General features: G+C 50.9%; 1 protein-coding gene across 1 annotated transcript in view; it reads right to left on the minus strand.

The window, feature by feature from the left end:
• Nucleotides 1–23,977, minus strand: part of LOC309808260 (BCL-6 corepressor-like) — a 30,800-nt gene continuing 6,823 nt past the window's right edge. The window contains exons 2-14 of the mRNA XM_082628362.1: nucleotides 21,100–21,304; nucleotides 19,942–20,070; nucleotides 18,013–18,402; nucleotides 17,298–17,351; nucleotides 16,640–16,826; nucleotides 11,036–11,281; nucleotides 9,610–9,791; nucleotides 9,025–9,210; nucleotides 3,977–4,143; nucleotides 2,690–2,835; nucleotides 2,177–2,254; nucleotides 1,856–2,012; nucleotides 1–493 (exon numbers count right to left, since the gene is read on the minus strand). Coding sequence (XP_082484488.1) covers nucleotides 202–493; nucleotides 1,856–2,012; nucleotides 2,177–2,254; nucleotides 2,690–2,835; nucleotides 3,977–4,143; nucleotides 9,025–9,210; nucleotides 9,610–9,791; nucleotides 11,036–11,281; nucleotides 16,640–16,826; nucleotides 17,298–17,351; nucleotides 18,013–18,402; nucleotides 19,942–19,944 — 2,088 coding nt within the window. The 5' untranslated portion in view covers nucleotides 19,945–20,070; nucleotides 21,100–21,304 and the 3' untranslated portion in view covers nucleotides 1–201. The remainder of the gene's footprint in view (nucleotides 494–1,855; nucleotides 2,013–2,176; nucleotides 2,255–2,689; nucleotides 2,836–3,976; nucleotides 4,144–9,024; nucleotides 9,211–9,609; nucleotides 9,792–11,035; nucleotides 11,282–16,639; nucleotides 16,827–17,297; nucleotides 17,352–18,012; nucleotides 18,403–19,941; nucleotides 20,071–21,099; nucleotides 21,305–23,977) is intronic.

The following is a 23,977-nucleotide window of genomic DNA, read 5'->3' on the forward strand; positions in this document are numbered from 1 at the left end:
TACATTGAAAAGTAAAGAAACTTTATTAACAACTTCATAAAAACTGACTTCAAATTTTAAAAAGAAAAAAACATGTTTTGAAGTCCTTCCAACTGGAGTCGTGTCTCATAGTGTCCTTTCTTTACAGAAATAGTCGTATTAGGACACATATGCACAAGGATTAACACCATGACACACTGTACACGGCGGGCCCCGGCGAGCTCACCAGTCGTCGTCTGAGTCCAGGTCTCTGGGGAGGATCCACTCCACGGATGAGCCCAGCAGAGTCTGAAGCTCGTTCATGAACTCCACCAGATCTAAGAGCTCCTTACTTTCTGGATTAAAGGACTCTAGGTCCTTGGGGCAAGAGAATAAGAGACTTGCTGACACTTGCCGGTAGATCTCGGCCTCCGCGATGGTGACAATTTCCACATTTGGGAAATTGCAGCGGAATATGCAGGAGGACATTTGCAGTTTCTTGAGCAGGTCTGAGAGCAACAGCCAGTTATGAGGCCTACACCAGAGAAAGGACAGTGGTTTGAGTTTCCGGCAAAATTAGAGGCGCTCCCAACTATGAACTACCCGTCTCCTGGCGGTGAAAGGGCCTGCTACTTCCACTTTGATTACCCCACCCCCACCCCACTTCTCACTGTCCTTAGAAGATCTACTTCTTCTTTTGTTTTTTTTAATTTTATTTATTTATTTATTTTTGGCTGCGTTGGGCCTGTTGCTGCGCACGGGCTTAGTTGCTCCGTGGCATGTGGGATCTTCCCCGACCAGGGCTCGAACCTGTGTCCCCTGCACTGGCAGGCGGATTCTTAACCACTGTGCCACCAGGGAAGCCCGGAAGATCTACTTCTAGCGGGGGAACTCTGGACTCATGTGCATGTGTTAAGAGACCACCTAGGGCGGATCAGCCAACTTAGACAAAAGCAGGAGCAGCGCCCCTGAACGAGCCTCGTTGCAGGCCACCCCAGTGCTGCCTTGGCTCTGGCCACAACTCAGGTCACCCCTCTCCAAGTAAGTGTACCCCGTTCTAGTCACTGGGGAAAACCAGTCTGTATGCCAACCCAATGGAGATGGCAAACACCTCTTTGACCTCTCCTCTCCTCCGGCCCTCACGGAGAGAGCATGAGAAACACTCGAGGTCACCTGGCTTTCCTTTCCTTTCCCACACCTCCAAGCCGCCCCTCACTGCTGCCGGGAGTGAGGCTTTTTCGAGAAGGGAGGTGGTAAAATCCTTCCTGATACCCTGCCATGCTTTATGATCTCTATCCCAAATAGAATGTCACCACAAAGGCAGACACGTTCCCAGCCTCAGAGTCCAAGGGGGATGCTACTCCTTAAGCACCAGGGTCAACACACAGCAGAGAAAGGTCTCCTGATGTGTTCACTCCGAAGGGTTGGTCATGGGGCACAGTGGCCCGACCGTGGGGACAAGACTCGATCTAAGCAAATCTGAAGACACATAAGATCCCAGGTGCCACATACGGCTTTCTCTAATCTTATACGAGAAGAGGGTACACATCAGTATCGTCCCGTGGACCTCACGCGCCTTGGAAGGCCCCTATGGTAGCCGTTTGGGGAGGATCCCTTCCCCAAGAGTTTACTGAAACTGTGCAATTGCAGTCGCTGACTCCCGTGTCCTTTGGGCTCTAGGGGTGTGTTCCAATGAGGGCAGTTGGCTGGGGAACCCTCCCACACCCCAAACTTTTCTGGAAAAGTTCCACTGCATTATGTGAGGTCGGTGGACACTTGGTGAGGAATTCACTCACCCCCCAACCCAGCCACCCTCATCTGCTGAAGGGGATTTCTAACTCCTGCCACCCCACAGAGCAGCTGGGCTGGCTCTCGACCACACACTGGCCACGCTCACCCCTGAGCGACGGACACCTGGACGTTATAACACGGCAAAAGGGGGTCTTCGGAAAATTCAGATTCCAATAGGTCACCATAGGCCTCGTTGCTGTCATCCTGGTCCTCCGGTCCTGGGGGATTTGCTAAAACATCGTAACCACTTTCATCATCTGGTTCTAACCGGGGGGGCAAACAAGAGAGAGGTCAGTAAGCTGGAGCAAGATTCCAGCTGTTCGCCAAAAAGGACCCTGGAAAAATTCTTTCCCAAGCAAGTCCTGCTCACAGCACCACCCCCACCCCCACCCCCACAAGCCCAACTGAAACGAACAAGGCTGCTCACCACACACACAGCTGCCAGAGAACTCCGAAGAGCAACCGGGGTTACCGTCGTCAGGAGCCTGCAGGTTATTTAAACAGTCTGCAGAGAGAGGGGGAGAGAGAGAGAGAGAGAGAAACAAGATAACGCCTGCTGGTAAGAGGCAAATGCTGCTGGAGTTCAGGAACATCTCACGCTGGGGCTGGTGTCACCTCCTGATAAGTCCCACTGCACATGCCTCCAGGTATCTGACTGAAACCTCCCCACGCGTCCACCCGCCTTCCTGAGGGACTGCCCGCCTCACCGCCCCAGCCTGCCAAACAAAAGCTAGCCTGGCTAGCTAAGAGTTTTCCAGCCCCCCACCTTGCAAAACTCAAAGTATGTATCTCTCCTTTGACAGACTAACGTTGGGCCGCTTTTCCCAGTAAAGGGTCACTTAGAGTAAACGGGGGGTGGGGGTAGGGGGAACCCAGGTGAAAGGCTGTGAAGTCACCGTCTAGATGCTTGAACAAGACCGTGTCTTGACCTCTGCCATACCTGTTAAGAACTTCTCCAGAAGTTCGCTGTGGCTCACTTTCTTGATGGTTCTACCTGAGTACGTAGCCAGGGTAGGATCAGCACCGTAGGAGAGGAGCAAGCGGACAATTTCGAGATGATCATTCTTGACAGCATCGTGGAGAGGCCTAGGAGAGGTGCGGGGGATTACACCTGTGCACGAGACGCTTGCTTCTAAGGACACGGGGCAAAATCGAGCGTGTGTGGCCAAGGCTCGTAGGCGCGCTATTTCACTGAGGAGGTGAGTTTACGGTCGCTGCGACAAATTACTCTGTTATTTCAACACATAACCCTTTACAGGACAGGTGAAGGGACCATCTCAGGCCTAATTCTTCAATGCAAATCTCTCTTAATGCATGGCCCAAGGAGGAACTCAGACAACGATGAAAACGTTTCCAATGAACTTAAATAGTGACAGACTGTAAGAAGGTAACATACGGCGGGGTGGGGGGAAGAACCCCAGCATCAAGGAAGCAGATACGAGAAGCCATTGTTACACCATTACAAAAAGTGCAGTTTGTAAAAGAAACTAGGGGCAAAGTGGAACCTCTCCTGAAACCAACTTGGAGATGAGTGATCAACCCTCTCGCCCAGAAGCAGTCGACAGGCAGGGCGAGTTCTCAGGAGGATACAGAGTCCTCCTGCCCGTGTCCGCTGGGGTCAGGAACACTGTCCGCAGTCCCATCCAGAAAGGATGCTATTTGGAAACCACGAACCACCAAATACCTTACGGTTTTGCTCATTTTATGACTGTCAGGAAAGCCCCAGTGCCCTGCCTCGTGGTGGCATCCCAGGTACAACCGGGAAGATGCTTGGGCTGACTCAGACCTGGGCCTCTGGCCAATAAACCGAGGTCAAGGACAGAGTGGGGGCCAGGCCCGGGGATGTGGGTGGACACGGCAGGTCCTATCAAGCCAGTTGCCACTGGACCTGTCTGTACTCCTGCAACTTTCAACTCACATATATGTTCAAGATTGAGATTCAACAGACGCTGGTGAAGAGTCCAGGGTCTTAAAAGAGAACACCCCTGATTATTCATGCAGGCTCAACATTTTCAGGGACTTCTGTCCATAAGAGCGTCACAGACTTTTAAAGTTCTATGTAAATTTGCCAGAAAGATCTGTCCGATTCCATTCTAGAGGACTCCGCCACCAGTGTGCTTACATGGCACTCACTCTCCATCTTTCCTTCTGGGGTTCCCCGCACACCCTGAGAACCACTGCCTATGCCCCAGCAGGGCCAGGCCAAGAGCGCAAGACCGCCACTGACCCGGTTCCATCCTGGGCACTGCAGTTGACATCGGCGCCATATTCAAGGAGGTGTCGTACGATGTTGAGCCAACCTCTTGCACAAGCCTCGTGCAGGGCACAGTAACCCGCGTTGTCGCGGTGGTTCACATCACAAATCTTGTTCTCCAGGCAGTACAAGACCACTTCCTACGGGGAGAGGAGAGGAGAGGAGAGGAGATACCATCAGACCACCATACAGTGAACCTTGTAAGGGTGACCTCCCCATAGCTTGGCGGTGCCCACTTTCAAAGGCATACATCCTTGGGGCCAAAAGCCCACCATGGCGCGGGCAGGCGGCAGGCATCCTGCTGGGGGGCGAGAGTGCGTGACAAGGGCTTGGAGATGCAGACAGTGTTGTCTAAGGCTCTGCTGCACCAGTGGCCTGGCCACGGACAAGTTACCCTTGAACTTCTCCAAGCTTCCACAGGGCTGCTGAGAGGACGCATTCGGATAACGATGAGAGCCCTCAGCCCAGGGGCCGACGTGACCAGTACAGAGGTGTCACGGCTGCTAACATCTTAGATGACACATTGCCAAGCACAGACCATTCTCACTTGATGGGTCTGTTCGGTCAGTGGCAGTGGACGATAACACAAGTTTAGATCAAAGTATGGATGACCAACACTTAAAGAGAGCTTAAATCAGCCAGAGAACATTCCCCAGCTTAGAGAAGCAGGGACATGCAGGTCAGCTACATCCTCGCGCCCCTTGTTAAGACCCCAAATCAGAACCTGGGCCTCAGATGCTCTTGTCTGTACGTTAAGTAGAGTTAAAGAGAAGCTCTCTCCCTCCATTCTCGAGGAATGACCCAAAATGCCTCCAATAACCCCACCCTCTATTTTGCCTCACTCCACCCTCTCGGGGCAGAATCAGTCTTAATATTCTCATATTTACTCAAGTTAATGACAGGAACCTGATACACCACAGGCTGCAACCTCCACATTTCAAGAATCAAATAAAACGTTCACAACCCACCCCTCCCAGAGATGTTCTGTGTCAACACTGTGCATTAGAATCACTGTTATTAACCTTATTTCTTTGGCTTGTTAAAATATTAATATGAACCACTCCCAGTAAGCAGAGCAGGAATTTATTCAATGTTTTATTACCTTAAGAACGTTTTCAGACACATCGAAAGCGTTTGCCACCAGAAAACACGTTATACTGTTTATACTGGGTAAGTTGTGCCCAGCAGAGAGCTGTCAGGTTCTGAGAGCTGGGAGTAGGCAGAACATGCATGTGGCCCAACACATGGTCTGCTGGTAAGGGGGGATGGGATGGGGTCAGAACAGGCCTCCTTGTGACATCTCTCAGGTAACTCATCTGTTAAACCTAAAACGGGGGTCATTCTAGCCGCCCATAAGTGCGAGATGGGTTCTGTAAAACCTTTTATGCCCTTTGGAGGACACGCCAATCAAAGGTGACCACTCACTTGGGAGAGAACTAGAATGTTCCATTTGCTTACCACGTGAACCCAATGGGGCATGCTGGTAAACCTGGCCATCAGTGCCCTGTTACTTCAGGTCACTGCAGCAGCTCCCTTCCAAAACAAGAGGAGGAAGACAAAAGGCACGCCCACGAATGCGTTTCTCCGTTTACATCCCAACCTGCCAGAAAGCCCACAATCCTCTGGGCTCCCAGGCCACCTGCCCCGAGCCCTGGTATCCAGGATACCGCATGAAGCTGCTGCGCTTTTAGCAGGCCCTCACTAGCCAGACTTGAGTGGACGGCTGCAAGCTAATGAGTTGTGTGCCCCAGCCAGGGAGAGGCCCTGTCACGTGGCTCTGGGATCATGTCTGAAGGCCACCAACTGCTGTGCACACATCAATTTACTCAACCCAGGGTTTATTTGCTGTGACAATCATGGCCTTCACCTGGAAACCTTCATCACTACTAGGGCAGATTCAAGGGTACCTAGAAATGAAAGGCCGTCCAAGCTGGTGGGTAAGTCAACTCTCTTCTCCTGGAAGATGGCAGCAAAGGCAGCAGTAGCCCCACGGCCAGGTCAGACTTTTTGCCACGGGCTGTCCTAACTCAACCACGTTGATCCCACTGTTTACACAGTGGTTCCCATTCCCCCAGATGAGGACGTCTTCTGTCACCCACAGGAACCCAGGAGATAGCAGGAAAGGAAGGTAGTACTATCCTCATTCAACACTTGGAAACTGAGGCCCAGAGATATTAAACCCCAAGTTCAATTAACATGAAGTACTAGACCTATAACTCAGGTCTTTGGTACCTGGTCAGCTGGGAAGATTCAAAAGGCCCAAGAGGGCCCCAGTTAGAGGGATGCAATCCAGCTGTGACGAGCATCCCACAGGCCTTCTCTGTTGGGGGTCAAGTGGGCTAACTACACTCTCCTAGCTAGGAGGGTGATGGCCTCTAAATGGATGGCAACCATCGCCACCGACACTTTCTCTAACTGAAAGGTGAAGAGGCGGGGCGAGTCTGTCCACGCAACACATTCCTTGGTTTATTTTCTCCGCTAGAAATAAACGGGACTGTCTGAAGGGCAGCCCAGCCATTCCCGAGCAAAGTCAAACTGCTTTTGTCGGACAGCTCTCTGTTCAGCGGCTATAAGCCGAATGCCATTACCCACAAAATGTAACCATAAAGGCCATAAGCCCGACGTTGTTAGTTAATTAAATGCCTCATTAACTTTTTAAAAAGCATGACTTATTCAATTCATAGAAAATTTAACCATCACCGCTAAAGGCACAAGCATGTGGTTGCACACTGGCGTTTTAGCCTAAGAAATAGAAGCCTTTTTCCCAGGAGGGAAAGGTTTGAGGTCTTTGGCCACGCAAGTGATCTATTTAACGCGGATCTGAAGCCAGAGTGTGTTTCTAAACTTCCAGAACCACATTATAATGACATAAAGCTCAGACAGCCTTTGTACTGCACATGGTATCTTTGGCTAAGCAGAAGAAAATAACCAAGAATGCTAAAGACAAAACTTCAGGAAAACCCTCCCAAACCACACCCTTATCTGCTTAAGCAAACTGTCCTTCAATTTTAAAAGGTTGAAGCTGCCACATCTCCCAACTGGGCCATCAGCCCAACATTTAAAATTCTGCCCAGAGAAATCCCAGAAAGTTGGATTCAAAGTTGAAAGCGTTCATCTACTTGTCACAATGTTCAGCATCAACACTGGTGATCTGTGGAATCTACATATTGAAATTTACATTTGAAGAAAAAAACAAATCCCACCGTAAACATTCCCAAGGCTTCCTGTGCAATCAAAGGCCAGGTAGCCTAAAAAAGTATGGATCAAGTGCCCCTTGGTCCAGGCCTCAGAGCCACCAAACCAAAATGGAAACTGTCTTAGAGGACCAACGAGGGTCTTTTGACGTCTCTGGTCCCAAAGGGAGGCTGCTGGAAATGATGCCAAGTTCACAGGTGGGGCTCGGAGCCCCGCCCTCCACGGCGGGTGCAGCAGCACCCCGCCACCCCCATCTCCAGCATTTGCTGGAAGCGGGAGTCTACTTTCTCAACCCTAGCCCAAAAGTTGGGGTTAGGGGTCTCCCCCCCACCTCCAGCGTTTGCTGGAAGCAAGGAGACTATTTTCTCAACCACGGGGGGTCTAGCTCAACACTATGTGCAACATCTGCTCTGTCCTCCTAGGCGCCCGCTCTCAGCTCTTGGGAAACCAACTGGGTGCTCCTTGGACTTCACCTGCAAGTAACTGCGCTAACTACCACAAAGTGCTCTCTAGCTAATGGAGAGGTCTCCAAGAGACGTGTAGATATACACAAGAGCACATTCAACCCACAACAACAACAAAACACCCCCAAACTAAGCATAGCCCTAGTGCTTCCAACTTCCCACCCACAGTCAGGCCTTAGGGCCAAGGCAGGCACACTTCCAAGGGCTCACGGCACTATGGACCGGCGTGGGGGGACACGACGGGAGACGGGGGACAGGGGCACAGAGCTGGCTGAGGGTGTGGGCGCCAGGGCTCCGGGCCAGCCTGGGTCCTGCCACCCCAGTGCTCAGCCACACCTCCACGCTCAGCCTGCTGAACCGCGTTTTACTGTCACCATTCAACTCCCAGAGGGCTGATGCCAGCACAGAAAAATGCCTTTGCCCTGTGGGCTATCACATCACAATTGCTACTGACAAGTATGGTGGGGGAACTGCACAGGGCATGGAGAGGCATCTGTCTCACAGAGGTTTTGAACTGTAAAAAGGGCAATTCCAGTGTGAGCCAGTCTTGCTGAGGAGCGTGGTGGGCTGTGGAGCACTGCTGGATTGCTACCTGTACGGGGATCAGCTAACCCCTCTGAGGCTCAGTTTCCTCATCCGAGAGTGGGCTAGTACTCGTTACTCCCAAGTGAAGATGTTAAAAGGGTGAAAGGAGTTACTACAGATCACACGGGCTTAGGCAGATATCAGCTCTCTTTCTATGTTGCTCTAGCAATAGAGGCTGTCACTGTCATCAGCCGTGCTGGGTTGGGATACAGCAGTGTGGACAGGGAGTTCTGTGCAAGGCTCAACCCCTGCTCCCCGCCCATCAGCCCTCGGCTCCCGTGCCCTCTCAGAAAGAGACTGCTCAGGTCTGCCCCACTCCCACCCCTACTCTGCACAGACACGTCCCACCCGCTACCCCACAGGGGCATCACTCTGCCCCAAACAGCACAAGTTAGTAGAGCTAATAACTACTCTCCTTCTTGCTATTCAGAATCCAAAAGGCTCATTAAAATTCCCCTGGTCGCCAAGCCCTGGGTTAGGTCAGATTTTATATCAGAGATAAGTGAGCCAGACTGGCCGAAGCAGCCTACCTGCCTGAACGGGAACGGAACATCAGAGAGGCCTGCCTTTCTTTTCACACCACGACTGAACAAGCCACCAAAGAGCCCGCAGTGTGAGCGGGGCCAACGCAAACACCCTGCTGGAACACCCAGCCCAGCCCGCCACGTGGAGGGGGCTGGGCTCTGAGACCCGCCCCCCATCCCCAGCCAGTGTGTCCCCCACCCAAGGAGCAGCAGCCGGCGGATCCTGATCCGGGGCACCCACAAGGATGCTCACCTCGTAGCCAAGCCGGGAGGCCTGCTGTAGGAGGGTCTCGCCCGCGTTCTTATTGACAATAAGTCTCCGCGCTTCCGGTGGCATCGGGCGGGACTGGGTGGTCTCTGGAGGGGAGCTTGAGCATGTCAGCTGCGAGGCCTGGGAAGCTGGTAACAATTGCTGCAAACGGTCCAAGGGCTTCTGGTCCTGCTTGGCTGGCGAAAGATCATAGTCGGAACTGGGCTCAGGCCGCTTTCAAAATCTCCGGACGGTCACCTATCACGAAACCAGGCAGCGCACACATTTCAGGCTGTCCTTCCAACACCCGCCTGGTTCGCCTCCTCCCTGAGTTACAAACCTGAGTGGAGGAAAGCACTTTTCCTCCTCTCTGTCTGGGGGAGGCGGGGCGCGAGGAAGGGGTTGCATTTTTACTAGCTGGAAACTTCACCACCACCCAGGAGACAGGTCCCCTAGGAAGGGGCAGGGACGTTTTGTGGGGAGGGCTTCAGGAAAAGGAAAGCTTTGTCCCCAGAAGCAGAGAAGTAAGCAGGCGGGATGTGCCTGCACAGGCCCGGGGAGCGGGGGAGAGCCAGGGGCAAGAGGTACCTTGCCATCCGCATTGTCCACGTAGGAGTCCCCTGGCAGCGGCAAGCCCCGCCTGGGCTCCTGAGGGATCAAATGCTTGGTTTTGCACGGTCGCTTCCCGGATGGTTTCTCGCTGTTGTCGGTGTATTTCTGCGGCAGGGGCGAAGGCTGCCAATCCATTTCTCCGTCCGTGCACAGCACATCTGTCAGGGGGAGAAGCAGCGGGCGTTACACAGTTGTAGCCGGTGAGGAAAGAAAAGCCCATTGTTAGCACTGATCGTTGGAGCAGCTTCAGTTTTTAAAGATATACCAATTATGTTTTCAAAGCACTAATATTTTAATCATCCCACATTCAACCGGCAAATAGGCTAGCCCACGAAACGCCAAATGGCAAGTCGCTTCAAAGGGCCGCAAGAGAGGGCAGAAGCCAGCCCTTCTTGCGCTCCCGTCCCCACCCGTGGGGGGCCTGGGTGCTCGGGACAGGGCGACTGGGGACAGCCTGAGGCTGGAATGAGGGCACTGACAAGCGCCCGGGGTCACCCAAGACTTCCCTTCCTGCCCAGCCGCGGGCTGGGTGATGAGGAGCAGCCCAGGAAGTCGAGCTCCCGCCTCACTGTCCATTCCATAAGGAAGTGTGCAGGCTGAAAGGACCTCATGAAGAAAACTCCCCGCTCGCCACACGCTACTCTTGTCAACTTGGATGGCGCTCAGGTCCCCTCCAGGGCCGTTTCCCACAGAGGGCGAGTGATCCACCCTCCAGGAGCGCCCCCCGCCCCGTGCGTACCTTGTTCATTGTCACTGCATTTAAGGGACTCCTCCAACCAGCTGCTGTTGCTTTTGGCCTCTGCCCTTTTCCTGCCAGGTTTCTCTTCGGAGATGCTATTGCCCTGGGGGGTGACCGCAGGCTGAACCGCCTGGGTCACTTCCTTCCTGCCCTGCCGGCCAGGTTTGCTCTCTGCTCCCCCCGTTCTCTAAGGTGCAGCAAGCGGCGCTGCTTTCTGGGATGGAGCCCTGTTAATTCAATGCACACCTCAGGTTGGTCAGCTCACTATAATGTGGCTCTTCTAAGTGGTTAGAGGAACTGTTTGTCATTTCCCTCTCAGGCCAGTCAGCTAATGGAGAAGTAACTACAAATTAATGAAGAAGCCCCCCGGGGCAGGGGTGGGGGTGGGGAACAAACTGTCTTACACATCACTAACAGGGGTGGGGGAGGGGACGGGTGTGGTCACTGTGTTGGCTGGAACTTGTCACCAAGTCTCGGGAGGGGGCCTATTTGCCTTTGGCCACCTTTGGGCTCCAGCCCCTGCACCTGGCTTTGGGGGGGTGGGGGGTGGGGAAGGTGTGAGTGGCTCCCCCCAGGGCTCCAGGGTGGGACTGGAACTTTCCACTGCTCCGCTCCAGGACTTCCGTAGGGTGCCCTGCGGGCCCGAAGCCAAACCAAGCTCACCTTTGGAGACCCGTCTCCGCTTGGCTTTCAGCAGAGAGTCCTCTGGGAGCCCAGTGGTCTCAGTGTGGTTCCTATCGCCAGACACCTTGCGCTTTCTGTTCAGCCGGAGGGTGGGGCTGCGTGACGCGTCCGGGGCCGCCTGGTCGGCGGGGGACTCTCTGGGGGGCCCCGTGTCCATGTCCTCAGGAAGATCACTGTCTTCTGGGGCTTCAAAGCGGTCAGGTTTGCTTCCATCATAACACTCCCCTAGGGGAGGGGAGACAACCCGGAAAGGAGGGAACAAAGGTCACCAGGAGCAGGCAGGACCCCCATGCCCAAGGCAATCTGCTACCAACAGACCGCCCCCCTTTGGAGACCAGGGGCCTCACACGCCGGAAGCACAAAACCCTCAGAAAGACGTCCCGAAGGAAGGACAGCTGAACACAACCAGCAAAGAAAGCAGAAAATGAGGCGCGTAGTCCACTCACAATCCATCCTTCAAGGGTCAATGTGAGGCATCTACACCATACGTCTATAGGCATGTGAGATCACTCCCTAACTGCTTAACTCTCCAAGGTGGCTTACTTTTAAAGGGGGGTGAGTGACCTCACAGTAAGATCCAACCAATCAGGGCAGAGCTACAAATGACTATGGAAACAGCTGCTAGTCAACAAAAAAGGCTGATGTCATCAAGAGACCAAATAGCCCCCAACTGCCATCTACACAGACATAGCACCAATGTTCACTTGGGTCAGCAGGGGCGAGGGTGAAGAAAAAGGGTAGGGAAAGAATGGTGGGAGGCTGGGAAGCTGGGGAGACCAAGGCAAGAAGAGCCTGGCAAAGGGAAAGGAAAGGCTTCCTGGTGCACACACAAGGGTCAAGGGCAATTTCAAAGAACTCAACCAGATTGCTACAAGTCCGTCTGTCCTCTTTCCACACCCGTGGGGGGAAAAGCATTTCACTGCCATCGAGGGGCTGCTCCTATTTCCTGTCTAGGAAGAAGGCCCTCAGTGACACCAGTCACCCACCTGGCACGTCTCCACGCCTTCCTTCCCAGGCAACAAGCATCTAAGGACATTTCAAAGACAAGACTCCAACCCCCTTCATGGGGGGGGGGGTGCGGCGGGCAGGGCTGAACTGCTTGCTCCTGCCCCCTCTGCTCAATCTAGCATCCACTTGGGGCTTTTCCTCCAATCAGCCCAGCCTAACATCACTCCTCACTTTTGCTCTAGCCAAAGAAACAGTTCAACTGCTTTGCTAGTCACATTGTTTCTAACACACAAAGAATTCCATAATGATCACTGTGCTGTTAAAGAGTTCCCCGAAGATGACCCTGTGTCCATCACCGGCCGGGGGTGGGGGTGGGTGTATGAGTTTGGTATTTCGTTAACACCTGAGCTAAGCTCCCACAGCCCGTTTTTCTAGATGAAATCATGGACACACCCCTCACATGCTGCTCGCATTTCTCCTCCTCTCCCTAGACCACTTCAAGTATCACTCCCACTTCTGCCCAGCCGGCTGGTCCCCTGATCAGCCTCTCTTGGGGGCATTCCCAGCATTTAATGGCAGCCAGTTGTGGGGATGAACCTCACCCTGGCCTGGGCTAGCCTGACCTGTGTTCTCAATGGTGGAACACACTTAGCTTTTCTCCAAGGGTATCCCAAGGTGGGGCAGATCCCCATCTACTCTTGCCGGAATGGTGGAATCACCCCAACCGCGAGGGTCTCCTGCCCCAAACTCCTGGCCTGTGCTTACGGGTGATGCAGCCCAGGCTACCGCAGGCCCGGTGAAGACGGCGTGCTGCAACTCTCACTCCGGCTGCTCTGTGACCCTCTTAAACACTCGGGCAGGAATGGCGCCGCTTTACAACTCGGCCCCCTTCACTTGTAAAGTGGGAATGTTACTGCTAGCCTCCCTCCAGGGGTGGGCTTCATAATCACGGGCCGGGCTCAGCACAGAGAAAGGCTGGAAAAATCCCTTTAACCAAAAGATGCCAAGACTTTCAGACCAGCCTGAATCTCAGGCCTGAAATGTAGGAAATTTTAAGAGGTGAGCCCTGCTGGTTACACCATTGGACTTCTCGGGTCCAATCTGGTCCAATCAGCCTTCCCTAAAAGCTCCGTGGGAGGGCATCCATGGAGGAATGGAAGGGCTACCTTAAGAACCCCCATGTCCAATTTGAAAGTTTCTTTTTCCAAACTAGGTCCATCCACCCTTCCCCCAACCCCGGAGCCTTTTAGGGCAAAGATCTCAATTCCCCTCAGCTAAGGCCCCCCAAGACCTTACGCTAGTGTGACCTTACCCAGGCCACTAATAACCCTGAAGGACACCCACCCCGACTGCCCAAGATGCCCATGGCCACCAGCTATGGGGTAGAGGCTCCGTGTCACTTGGAGCTTCTCAAAGACTGTTCTAACCACGACCCACAGGAGGATGACCCTTGAGGGCAAAGGAGATGGGGAGATAAATAGATACACGGGGATCCTAACCATCAGGCTTTGCCATCATTGCTACTTTTGGCCCTTCTAAAAGTGGGAAGCCATGTGCCCTTGGTCACCCAGTCTAAGCAAGATGTGAACGTGGTCCCTGCAGCATGGTCCTATGACTCACAGCACATATATCCCAAATGCATTATGGTTGTACCACAGCATCACCTCACAGAAGCATCACCACAGCAACATTTACAAGTCACTGTGGCAGCAAAGCACCCTCACCACGGTTGAGCCATGCCCAGTGAGGCCTAAACAAGGTGAGAGGGTTCTGAGTCGCTGGAAGGCTCCCCAGGATTAAAATCCCCTTCTCTGTAGCTTAACTATAGTAGCACCTCCAGTCAGGGCTAACCTTGATCAAAGTTACACCCGCTACACAAGGGGTGCAGGGACCTCTGTTCCAAAGTAGTTTACACACGTGCAGGTGCTCAGCTGGAAGAGAAGTTCCCTGAGCAAAGAAGTTTCATGAAGCCCCTCGACTGAGGCTTCCTCCAGCTCCTGGCCAGGCACTGCCACTGAGCAGGTCCTAGGCCTGTCCCAGCCAAGTGGTTGGCAAGGGAGATGGTTACTCCAAGTTTGAGAAGGAAGGGACCAATGCCTCCTTGCCCCGCCCCATCTTCAAATGCCACTGAGGGTTCCTAGTGATGAACTTCCAAGTCTGAGGAACCTCCAAACTCATTTGGTGAACTTCCAAAATAAAAATTTCACTCAGCCACCCATGTGATCATAAAGAATAAATGAGTGTCTCGGCCACTGTGTTTTCAAGTTAATTTCTTTTTTAAACAAGCCCCTAGCAACAAGATGCACCCGCACCAGGACAACCAGGGCCACGCAAACAGCACCCACCACCTTGGAAGCTCCTGGTCCCTCCATGGGTAGGGGCTGCCTCAGAAGGGGGAAGGCATCTTGAAGGCATCCTGGACCCTCTCTGGGACCCCTGCCCGCCCCAAATCCCCGCCCCAGCTCCCATGTGCTCACAGCTCGGCTCTCGGCCACACCGACACCCATGAGAAGGACCTGAGCCCGTATCAGCTCAAGACATGATGGCCCAAGAACAAGAAGGCCCGTTCATATCCAGCTGAATGGAATGAACACCTGCTGTGCCTTGGATGTGGAGGCCGTGGTAAGAACAGTGGCCCCTTCAGGTGACCTTTCCTGACCAGCTAGTTACAAACCCCACGTCTCTACAAGACAGAGGGTGGGTGGGGAACCCACCTCCATTGCCCCAATCTTTCAAACGGAGCCCCTCACCTTCCCCAACCCTTCTCCTGCCCTCCCATGGTGGCGATTCATGGCTCACTGGGCCATGTCCCGGGTGCTCCAGGAAGAGACCCGTCGGTCGGTCTGAGATTGGAGGCAGGCGGTGGGGGGAGGGGGCTTTCGGAATCATCTGGGGCTCAGGCCCTGCTCCCCATCAGCCACACCGAGTTCTCGTCTCCAAGCTCAGCAGGAAAGACTGGGAAGGACGCACACAAACGTCTCTGGGAAGAAGGGCGGGTGAGGCCACTGAGACATGAAGGGCAGCGGCCACCCTGGGTTTGGCCACGTTGCTGGAGAAAAGGGCGAGAAGACTCGAGGCCGGTTAACTGCCCGCTCCCTTCCTCCAGCCTCCCTCACCGTCCACCCAGAACAGGCAGGTCCCCTCCTCAGAAAAGTGCATCCCCGTGAACTTGGCCTTGCCCACTTTTACCACGTCTCTCTGAGAAACTTCCCCAAGAGCTGAGTTATGAGGCCACTCAGGAGAGTAAGGGCTGCGTGTCAGCTGTGAGCACAGGCAAGGAGGGAGGCCTTCTTGCTGCTTCACTCCAGGGTGGCCTGGACCCTCCGTTTTTCATTCCAATCCCGAGGGGGAGGAGCTCGGAATCGTCTACTCCAGGCACATCAAGAGCCCCATCCCTCGGGTAAGGCCGCCACTGACTAGCCCCAGAAATCCCCTTCTACGGGAGCCACGTAGGACAAACCGGTCCCGGTGTGGCTTACCCAGAACCCTGGCCACAGGCCTTTGTCTGACCCCAAAGATGAGCTGGGGCAGGGCAGTGCTCCAAGCAGCACAGAGAAGCACACGCTGCTGCTGACCACAATTTTCCCGAACTGCATCAGGCACCCACGACCTAAGCATGCGGGCGAACGCCGACCCTACGACTGGGTCCAAGGGCCTGGGCCTCCCAAACGTGCCCACCACCCCCAACTGTCCCGTCTCAGGAGGATTTCACGCCCACCCTGTCCTCGACGTTCACCTAGGTGCCCTCACTCACCATCACCGGTGAGGTTTCTGGGGTCCGGAGCAGGCTGCAGGCCACAGGCCACAGGCCACAAGCATGCACACTGAAGAAAGCGGGAGAAAGACCTCCACTTGCTGCCAACACATCTCATTAGCCCAGGAAGTCTCGAGGGCAAAGCCCGAAGTCAACCCCAGTGGGGGAGCAGCTGATGGGACCGCAGAGTGTGACTCGAGGCAAACACTAGCTTTCTCTCCAATTTGGCCTCCAAAACAGAATACACCCCGTCTGGTAGGAAGAACGCCCTCGTTGATCCCACGCCCTTGGAGCGTGCTGTCAACTCCTAATGACTGCAAACAAGCCTGCCACAGAAAATAATTATGCTCATCTTTCTGGTGCCTTCATCAGCCCTCATCTCATTTGAACGAAACCTCTGCCTTTGGAGGGAGAATCCGAGTACTCTCCACTCCCTCCCATAGGAGACTGTCACTCTGGAGGGTCTGGCTCTGGCTGCAAGTGTCATTCCACTGCTACCAAAAACCCGTATCCGTACCTGCTACAAAACAGAACACATACCTGCTATGCTGGAGGTCTTGCACCGCCATTCCTCTGCTCTACTGTATCAGACTATTACTAACTACAGGACTAGCATTGCTCCGGAAAAAGGAGATGCGTGCCAGGAAACAACATTTCATAGGTGCTTCACTCCTGGATGCCGCAACGCTCAAAAGGACAACCAGCCTTGCAATCCACAGCTGGGAAGGGTGGCCAGAGCAGCCCGTTCTCCGAACAGCCAGCACCCAGACGCTGGGCCGTCGGAAGCGTATTGTTTCCTCTCACCTCCCTCGGCACTGGGGGAGGAACCGCCCCGTTCCCACCGACGTGGTACCACACGCGAGCCGCCTGGGTTCACTTACATCTCTCACTGTCGTTCTGGTCGGCAATGGCCTCCTCCAGGGCGACCGACTTTGGCTTTTTGTCCTGACTTCCTTTCAGCCTTTCCCAGTCAGCGGGGCTGAATTTGCGCACCTCGGAGTCTTTGGTCGTCGGGTGGCCACCTTCTCGCTCTTTCATCTCCAACTCTGAGAAGCGCATCACTGCACGCTACAAAGAGAACGGAGATGGAAAAAAGACACACCTTACCACCAAAGCTATTTCACTGCCCTTACCTTAAAGGAAAGTATCTGCAAAGAAAAGTTTGCCCAAAACCAACCACAATTTATGATACAACTGAGATATTTTAAAATTGAACGATAAAAACGTAAGAGTGTCTATGTGTAACTAGTCACACACTCTTTATTCGTAAAGCCGTATGTATGTAGAGATATATGTGGTGTGTATGTATAGCCATACATACACTGTGGCATACAGACAGACATTCTCTTTCGAAGGTAAATAAAACAAAACAAAAATACAACGCAAAGAAAGCGAAACAAAAACACAACAGAAAAGAAAACAAATGCACAATGAATAAAGACGACCATGGCCCACAAACTTCCCTTTGTATATTTGGAAATGAAATTTAACTCAAAAGGTTTATGGAAGATTCTAGTAATAAAAATTTGAAGAACTGACCTCACAGTAAGCAGCGGGTAGACATAAAATACTGTCCTCTTGTAATCCTTCCATCTATGTAATTAAAATGGGCACTCAATGGATCATTTAGATAACTTCATCCATTTTTATAAGCATGAACCAATTTTTTTCTTAACATTACAAAACAATTTGGCTTTATTTGTCTTTTAATTAAAAGTAAAATACCTTAAGGAAATTCCTATACAACATCTATCATTCACTAACAAGTTAAATACATACTCTATCCCTTTAAGCAAGGTTTGTGTTTTTGTTTTTTTTTGTTTGTTTGTTTTTTTGGTGGAAAAACAAAATTGCACGAATCTCACAGACATGCGGCCGCTACACACCTCCACCAAGTATCACGTGAGGCATTCTGAGCAGCGCTTTTAGGTATATTTGTTAACGTACAGTAACGGCAGAGAAATCAAAGCGACTGATAGGTAAACGTCACGCAGTCTTTTAGACATCCTTCGCAATAATTAAAACTTCCGTTATCAGCATTCGAGTGGAGTTCGCTTAAAATCTACAGAATAACTTCAAGTATCCACTTACGTCCCCTTACTGGACACATTTCAAACATTTAAATTATCCTAAGCTTCATTAACCAAATCAGCCCGGTGTCCTGCCCTATCATACCCCCGGCCCCCTCCTCTTCACACATTACAAAAACCTGACAACTGGTCAGGCTCCTGAAATTCGGGTGAGGGGGGCTCACCTGCAATGCCCGCTGCTCCCGGCCGAGCTGACTGGAGTCTGCGTACAGTCCGGTAGCGACACACTTGAACCGGGCACCCACGTAACCAGCGGAGTTTGCGATTCTCTTTGCCAGCTTAGATGGCTTTGGTTTCAGAACTTTGCCATCGGTTGATCCTGCCTCGTCAGCTCCGTCTTTGGTGTAGGTGGGGGTGACGTCCACACTCGGTGGGGCACTGCCCACGCAAAATGGTTTGGGATCCTCTTGGGTTTTCCCGAAAGTGACCGCAGAGCCGTCGCTCCCCAGGGTCGGCTCCAGGAATGGAGTCGAGACCGGCGTCGCCAGGTTCTCCTTGTTGGTTACCGCTGGAACATTCTCCTTGCTTAAGCCGGAAACTGGCTGGCCCGGAGCCTGTTTGAAAGTATAGGCTTCGTGGAAGTCACTGATGCGCCCCAACTCCTCTCTCAGGGCAATGAAATCCCGGTGTGGCTGTAGGGCCACATTTTACTTTTTATTTTTAATATATAGTTCACATGTTTCCATAAAGGATCCAAGGTGGCCCATAATGTAAGGACACACAATATTAGCTTTAAAAAAACATGAAAAAAAAAAAAAAAGGTAAATCATGATCCTGGAAATGGGTTGCATCCTTTTAAGGGGTGAGAATAACAGAATGAGTGAGCCAAAGATTTGGGAAAGGATCTCACATTTCCAAATGTCCAAATCTTAAAATTGCACCAAGTGGGAATGTAGCTGTGGCAGTATTAACCTGAGAGAGCTCTATGATCGTTGTCTTTACTCATCACTTGCTAGCAAGGTTATAAATGACAGGGTAAGTGAAGGAGGGCAAGTAGACAGATAAGACTCATTTCCTGATTCTCAAAAGAAGGGGCATCACCTAGGGAAGGGGACTCCAAAATCCTACAGGAATCCTCTGGATATACTAAATTTTCTAGGTGGCAAAAAGTATCTCATTTGACCCTAGCAGCCAGATGGAACTTAGAAAAGTAGTGAAAAGCTACTCAATTGAATGCAAGTCATATGACTAGGAGCATGTCAGTGAAAAGTTCAAGGGAAGATGCTGTGGAAGAGTAGTTCACCTTGTGGTTGAGTGTCCTCAGAACGTGCAATGGGAGGTGCAGCACCTGCTCTGTCTCACAGGGACCCTCCAACCTCTAAACGCATCTTTCCTGGGAAGCCGAATTCATAGAGTCAATTTAAAAAGAAGATAGGGCTTCCCTGGTGGCGCAGTGGTTGAGAGTCCACCTGCCGATGCAGGGGACACGGGTTCGTGCCCCGGTCCGGGAAGATCCCACATGCCGCGGAGCGGCTGGGCCCGTGAGCCACGGCCGCCGAGCCTGCGTGTCCGGAGCCTGTGCTCCGCAATGGGAGAGGCCACAACAGTGAGAGGCCCGCGTACCACAAAAAATTAATTAATTAATTAATTAATTTAAAAAAGATAAAAGTCTCTAATAGAGAAATTTTATCAGAGCCTAGTATTAACAGCTGTAGAGCCACAAGTTTCCCACGATACAGCCTTAGCAGAGGCTGTTAAGGCAGTGACAGAAAATTTGTACCGAGGGAAATAGCAGAAGAGTTTGCCTACAATTCACGAAAAGGATCCCTGCACTTGGCCTGAAGGAAATCAGCAAAATTTGTAACAGCTTGTGTATCTGTATGCGGGATTGAGAATGAATTTCATTTTTTAATTTCTCTGAATTATCACATAAGATTCAGAAGATGCTCTCTCTGCCTAGAAGCCACCCCACTGGGATAACTATGCCTACGGAGTTCCTTTGCCTATGACTCCGACTTGCTAACAGACTGGCAGCCTGGCCCCAGGGCCTGGTCGCTGCTCCCAGTGCAATGGTGGATATGGTGTCAACGGTTGCAAAATCAAAGCCCCTTACATCCTCTCCATGCCTCGGTCCCACCCCCCACCCCACTCACCATTGATGTTCAGGAAGGGGAAGGTGTCCTGGATGGGAACGTGGTGCTGTGACTGGTCCAGCTCATCTTCCTCATCTTCTTCATCCACATCATTATCTTTCTCATCCCAAGGAGCAGATCCAGTGGATCCTACCCGAGAAACACACACACGCACACACAAAGGTCAAAAGTGAGGTGCTCACGTTGCACTGTCATCCCTGCAGCTGACCCACTGTTCAAGCTAGGCACTGCCAGCACAGAGGTTCCTTGGGTTCAGTGTGCACCCTCAGTGCCAAAGAGTGGGAACCAAGGGTGTTCACCCCACTCCCAGCTCCTCCTACGGAGCCCCAGTGCAAGCTCTCATCCCCTCCCCTATCCAGGAGCTGCAGACCCTGCTCCCTTCTCCTAGAAATCTTTTAATTCCTACTCTAAACCCCTTTCTACACATTCGCATCCCTTCTAAGGACCCAAGGAGCACAGCTTCTCTCCTTTATAAGCTTACTGTGAAGACAGACCCTTCCCTCATGGCAGAGCCTCACTAGATTCACTGGAGGTCAAGTCTAAATTATCTGGCTCTTAGTCGGAACTGGCTAAACATTGAGTAAATATAGGGATCAGGTGGTATTCTCCTAGGAAAAAATACCATACAAATTAAATGATCACTTACCCATCATTTATAAAGAGAACTTAATAGCCTTCATGATGTCATGGCAATTGATTCTTAGAACAGCCTTTGAAATACGCAGGAAAGATGAGAACCCAGATTTTATAGTGGAAAAAGCTGAGGCTCAAAACGTTGAATGACTTGTTTCAATGTCCCACAAGTAGTGAAATGGAAAGACCGAGGTTTATAACTCAGACCTTCTAAGTTTTAAGCCCTCCTTCTTCTAAACTACCTGGCCTCTCTTCTCAGTGTTGAGTCCCAAGAGAAGTTATTTTTTATAGAACTCAATACCCCCTCTTCTTTCTAATGCTTTACTGTTCCACTGGGTGGGCAGGAAGACTGTGCTGAGTTTATATCTTTTGTTCTCTGGGTTCTTTCTAGGGACAGCATTTCTTGCTTTATTTACCAGTCTTCAACTTTGTAAGCGAGGCGACTTTCAACTCGACTATCGCTTTAAGGGTCCAGCCCAGAACCTGGCACACTGTCCACCTTCTCCCCAGCAGCTGGGGCCTCACCTGGGTTAATGATAGAGCCCTGGGGCTGGGGGATGTCACACACTTGATATATCTTCACTGGGTTCATGGGCACCTCCTTGGTGCCGTCGTACATCAGGTTGAATTCCCTGCTCTTGTTGACGCACAGCGGAGCTGGGCCTTCCATTTAGCTGGGTCGGGGTCGTCCACCCCTTCCTGGTACTTCCCCTGTCTCCACAGCCCAGGCCTGAGGCATAGGAAACTGCAGTGAGTGCCTGCTTGTTGCCCAGAAACACTGGAAAGTGTGCCCGCCCTCCCTCGTACAGACACAGATACACACAGCCCTGCCTGACCGCCCCATCACCCCAACTCCAATTTACAGAGACTGCAGCAGAAAACACCACGCTGGGGACCAGGCAAGGCAGGGCCCAAGAGAAATTAAACCAAATGCAAATACAGTATCTTAAAAAGAGGAGCCTCATCTCAAGTGCTTGTGCCAGCATCATCTGTCAACACTACAATGGCCTTAATGAAGGGTTGAAAATAAAGAAAAATCTGGAACAAGTATACACCAAAATACTAATGGTAACTTTTGGATAGCAAGATTTCAGGTAATTTTGTTTTGTTTTGTTTGCCTTATTTGTTTTTCACATGAATTGCTTATATAATAAGAAGAGAAAGGGAGGTGGCGTATGATATGAAGAATTTAGGCTTGCAGTTCCCTCTCCCTTCAGTCTTTAATCTGATGCACAAATAACTGTTGAAACCAAGTACCTTTAGGAGTAGCAGCCCACAGGAGGGCAGGAAGCACGCTCTGGGGGTTCAGCTGGCCTCAGTGTGAGGCTGAGGGCCTCAAGTCCTAATAAACTCACACCACCTGCCTTTCCCTGCTTCCTCAAACTCCCACATTGGGAACATTTTGCTGGGAACACCAGGGGCTGGTGGCCTGGGCCAAAACCAGTGGGGCCCCGCCTCTCTGGTTTTCAATTTCCAGGTCTAACAGGCATTTATGTGTCTGTTCACGGGATATCAGCCCTCCCCCACTGTTAACGTATCTCAGATGTCTACACTTTCTTCAGGGCTGTGACGTATGTGCTGGTGCAGAAAAGGGGGAGGTCTTTGGCAGAGGACTCAAGATCAAGAGAACAAGATGGACCGGCCAGACTGCTCCCACTTGATGTTAGGAAGATAAGGTGGCCATGTAGTTAGAATTCTGCAGGGGAACATAGCCTATATAGTCTATGGGTTTGCGGATCCACAACTTTTATTTTTTCAGTAATGCCAACCAACCTCATAAGAGACTGACATATAATCCAGAATGCCAGTCTACTCGTTTTCAATGGGGGATAAAGCTGGTCAGTGACCAGCATGGTTAAGTCCAATAACCTGGACATAACCATGTATGATCTCAACCAGTAACTCCTGTATCTGGTTTCTAATGACAATTCCAAGAACATAAGACCCACTCAACATTTAAATCCAAATTTTCAGATGACTCCAAAGCTAAATGGAAATGATTTGATATTGAACTCTAAATTTGCATTATCTAGACTATCTCTTACCCAGTTGGGTAACCCAGAATCGACAGTAAAAGGCTCCTGCTTTCCCAAAAATCACAGGGCATAAAAATGAAAAGCACTGGAAAGGCAAGACCCCCAGTGAATTTGCAAAGCTGCTTTTGTGTCTTTTTCTTTTTGACCTTGAAGCCAGGAGAAATTCTAAAAATACAAATGTATTAATTTTTAAAACTTGACTTTACTGAATATTGTTCAGATCCCCAAGCCTACAAAAATAATTTTATTTTTTAAAAAATGCTCCCTCTTCAGACTATACTACAAAGCTACAGTAATCAAGACAGTGTGGTACTGGCACAAAAACAGAAAGATAGATCAATGGAACAGGATAGACAGCCCAGAGATAAACCCACGCACATATGGTCAACTTATCTTTGATAAAGGAGGCAGGAATGTACAGTGGAGAAAGGAAAGCCTCTTCAATAAGTGGTGCTGGGAAAACTGGACCAGGACATGTAGAAGTATGAGATTAGATCATTCCCTAACACCATACACAAAAATAAGCTCAAAATGGATTAAAGACCTAAATGTAAGGCCAGAAACTATCAAACTCTTAGAGGAAAACATAGGCAGAACACTCTATGACATAAATCACAGCAAGATCCTTTTGGACCCACCTCCTAGAGAAATGGAAATAAAAACAAAGATAAACAAATGGGACCTAATGAAACTTCAAAGCTTTTGCACAGCAAAGGAAACCATAAACAAGACCAAAAGGCAACCCTCAGAATGGGAGAAAATATTTGCAAATGAAGCAACTGACAAAGGATTAATCTCCAAAATTTATAAACAGCTCATGCAGCTCAATAGCAAAAAAACAAACAACCCAATCCAAAAATGGGCAGAAGACTTAAATAGGCATTTCTCCACAGAAGATATACAGACTGCCAACAAACACATGAAAGAATGCTCAACATCATTAATCATTAGAGAAATGCAAATCAAAACTACAATGAGATATCATCTCACACCAATCAGAATGGCCATCATCAAGAAATCTAGAAACAATAAATGCTGGAGAGGGTGTGGAGAAAAGGGAACCCTCTTGCACTGCTGGTGGGAATGTGAATTGGTACAGCCACTATGGAGAACAGTATGGAGGTTCCTTAAAAAACTACAAATAGAACTACCATATGACCCAGCAATCCCACTACTAGGCATATACCCTGAGAAAACCATAATTCAAAAAGAGACATGTACCAAAATGTTCATTGCAGCTCTATTCACAATAGCCCGGAGATGGAAAGAACCTAAGTGTCCATCATCGGATGAATGGATAAAGAAGATGTGGCACATATATACAATGGAATATTACTCAGCCATAAAAAGAAACGAAACTGAGCTAT

Source organism: Mesoplodon mirus, assembly GCF_964341445.2.
Source record: "Mesoplodon mirus genome assembly, chromosome: 7".
NCBI lineage: Eukaryota > Metazoa > Chordata > Mammalia > Artiodactyla > Ziphiidae > Mesoplodon > Mesoplodon mirus.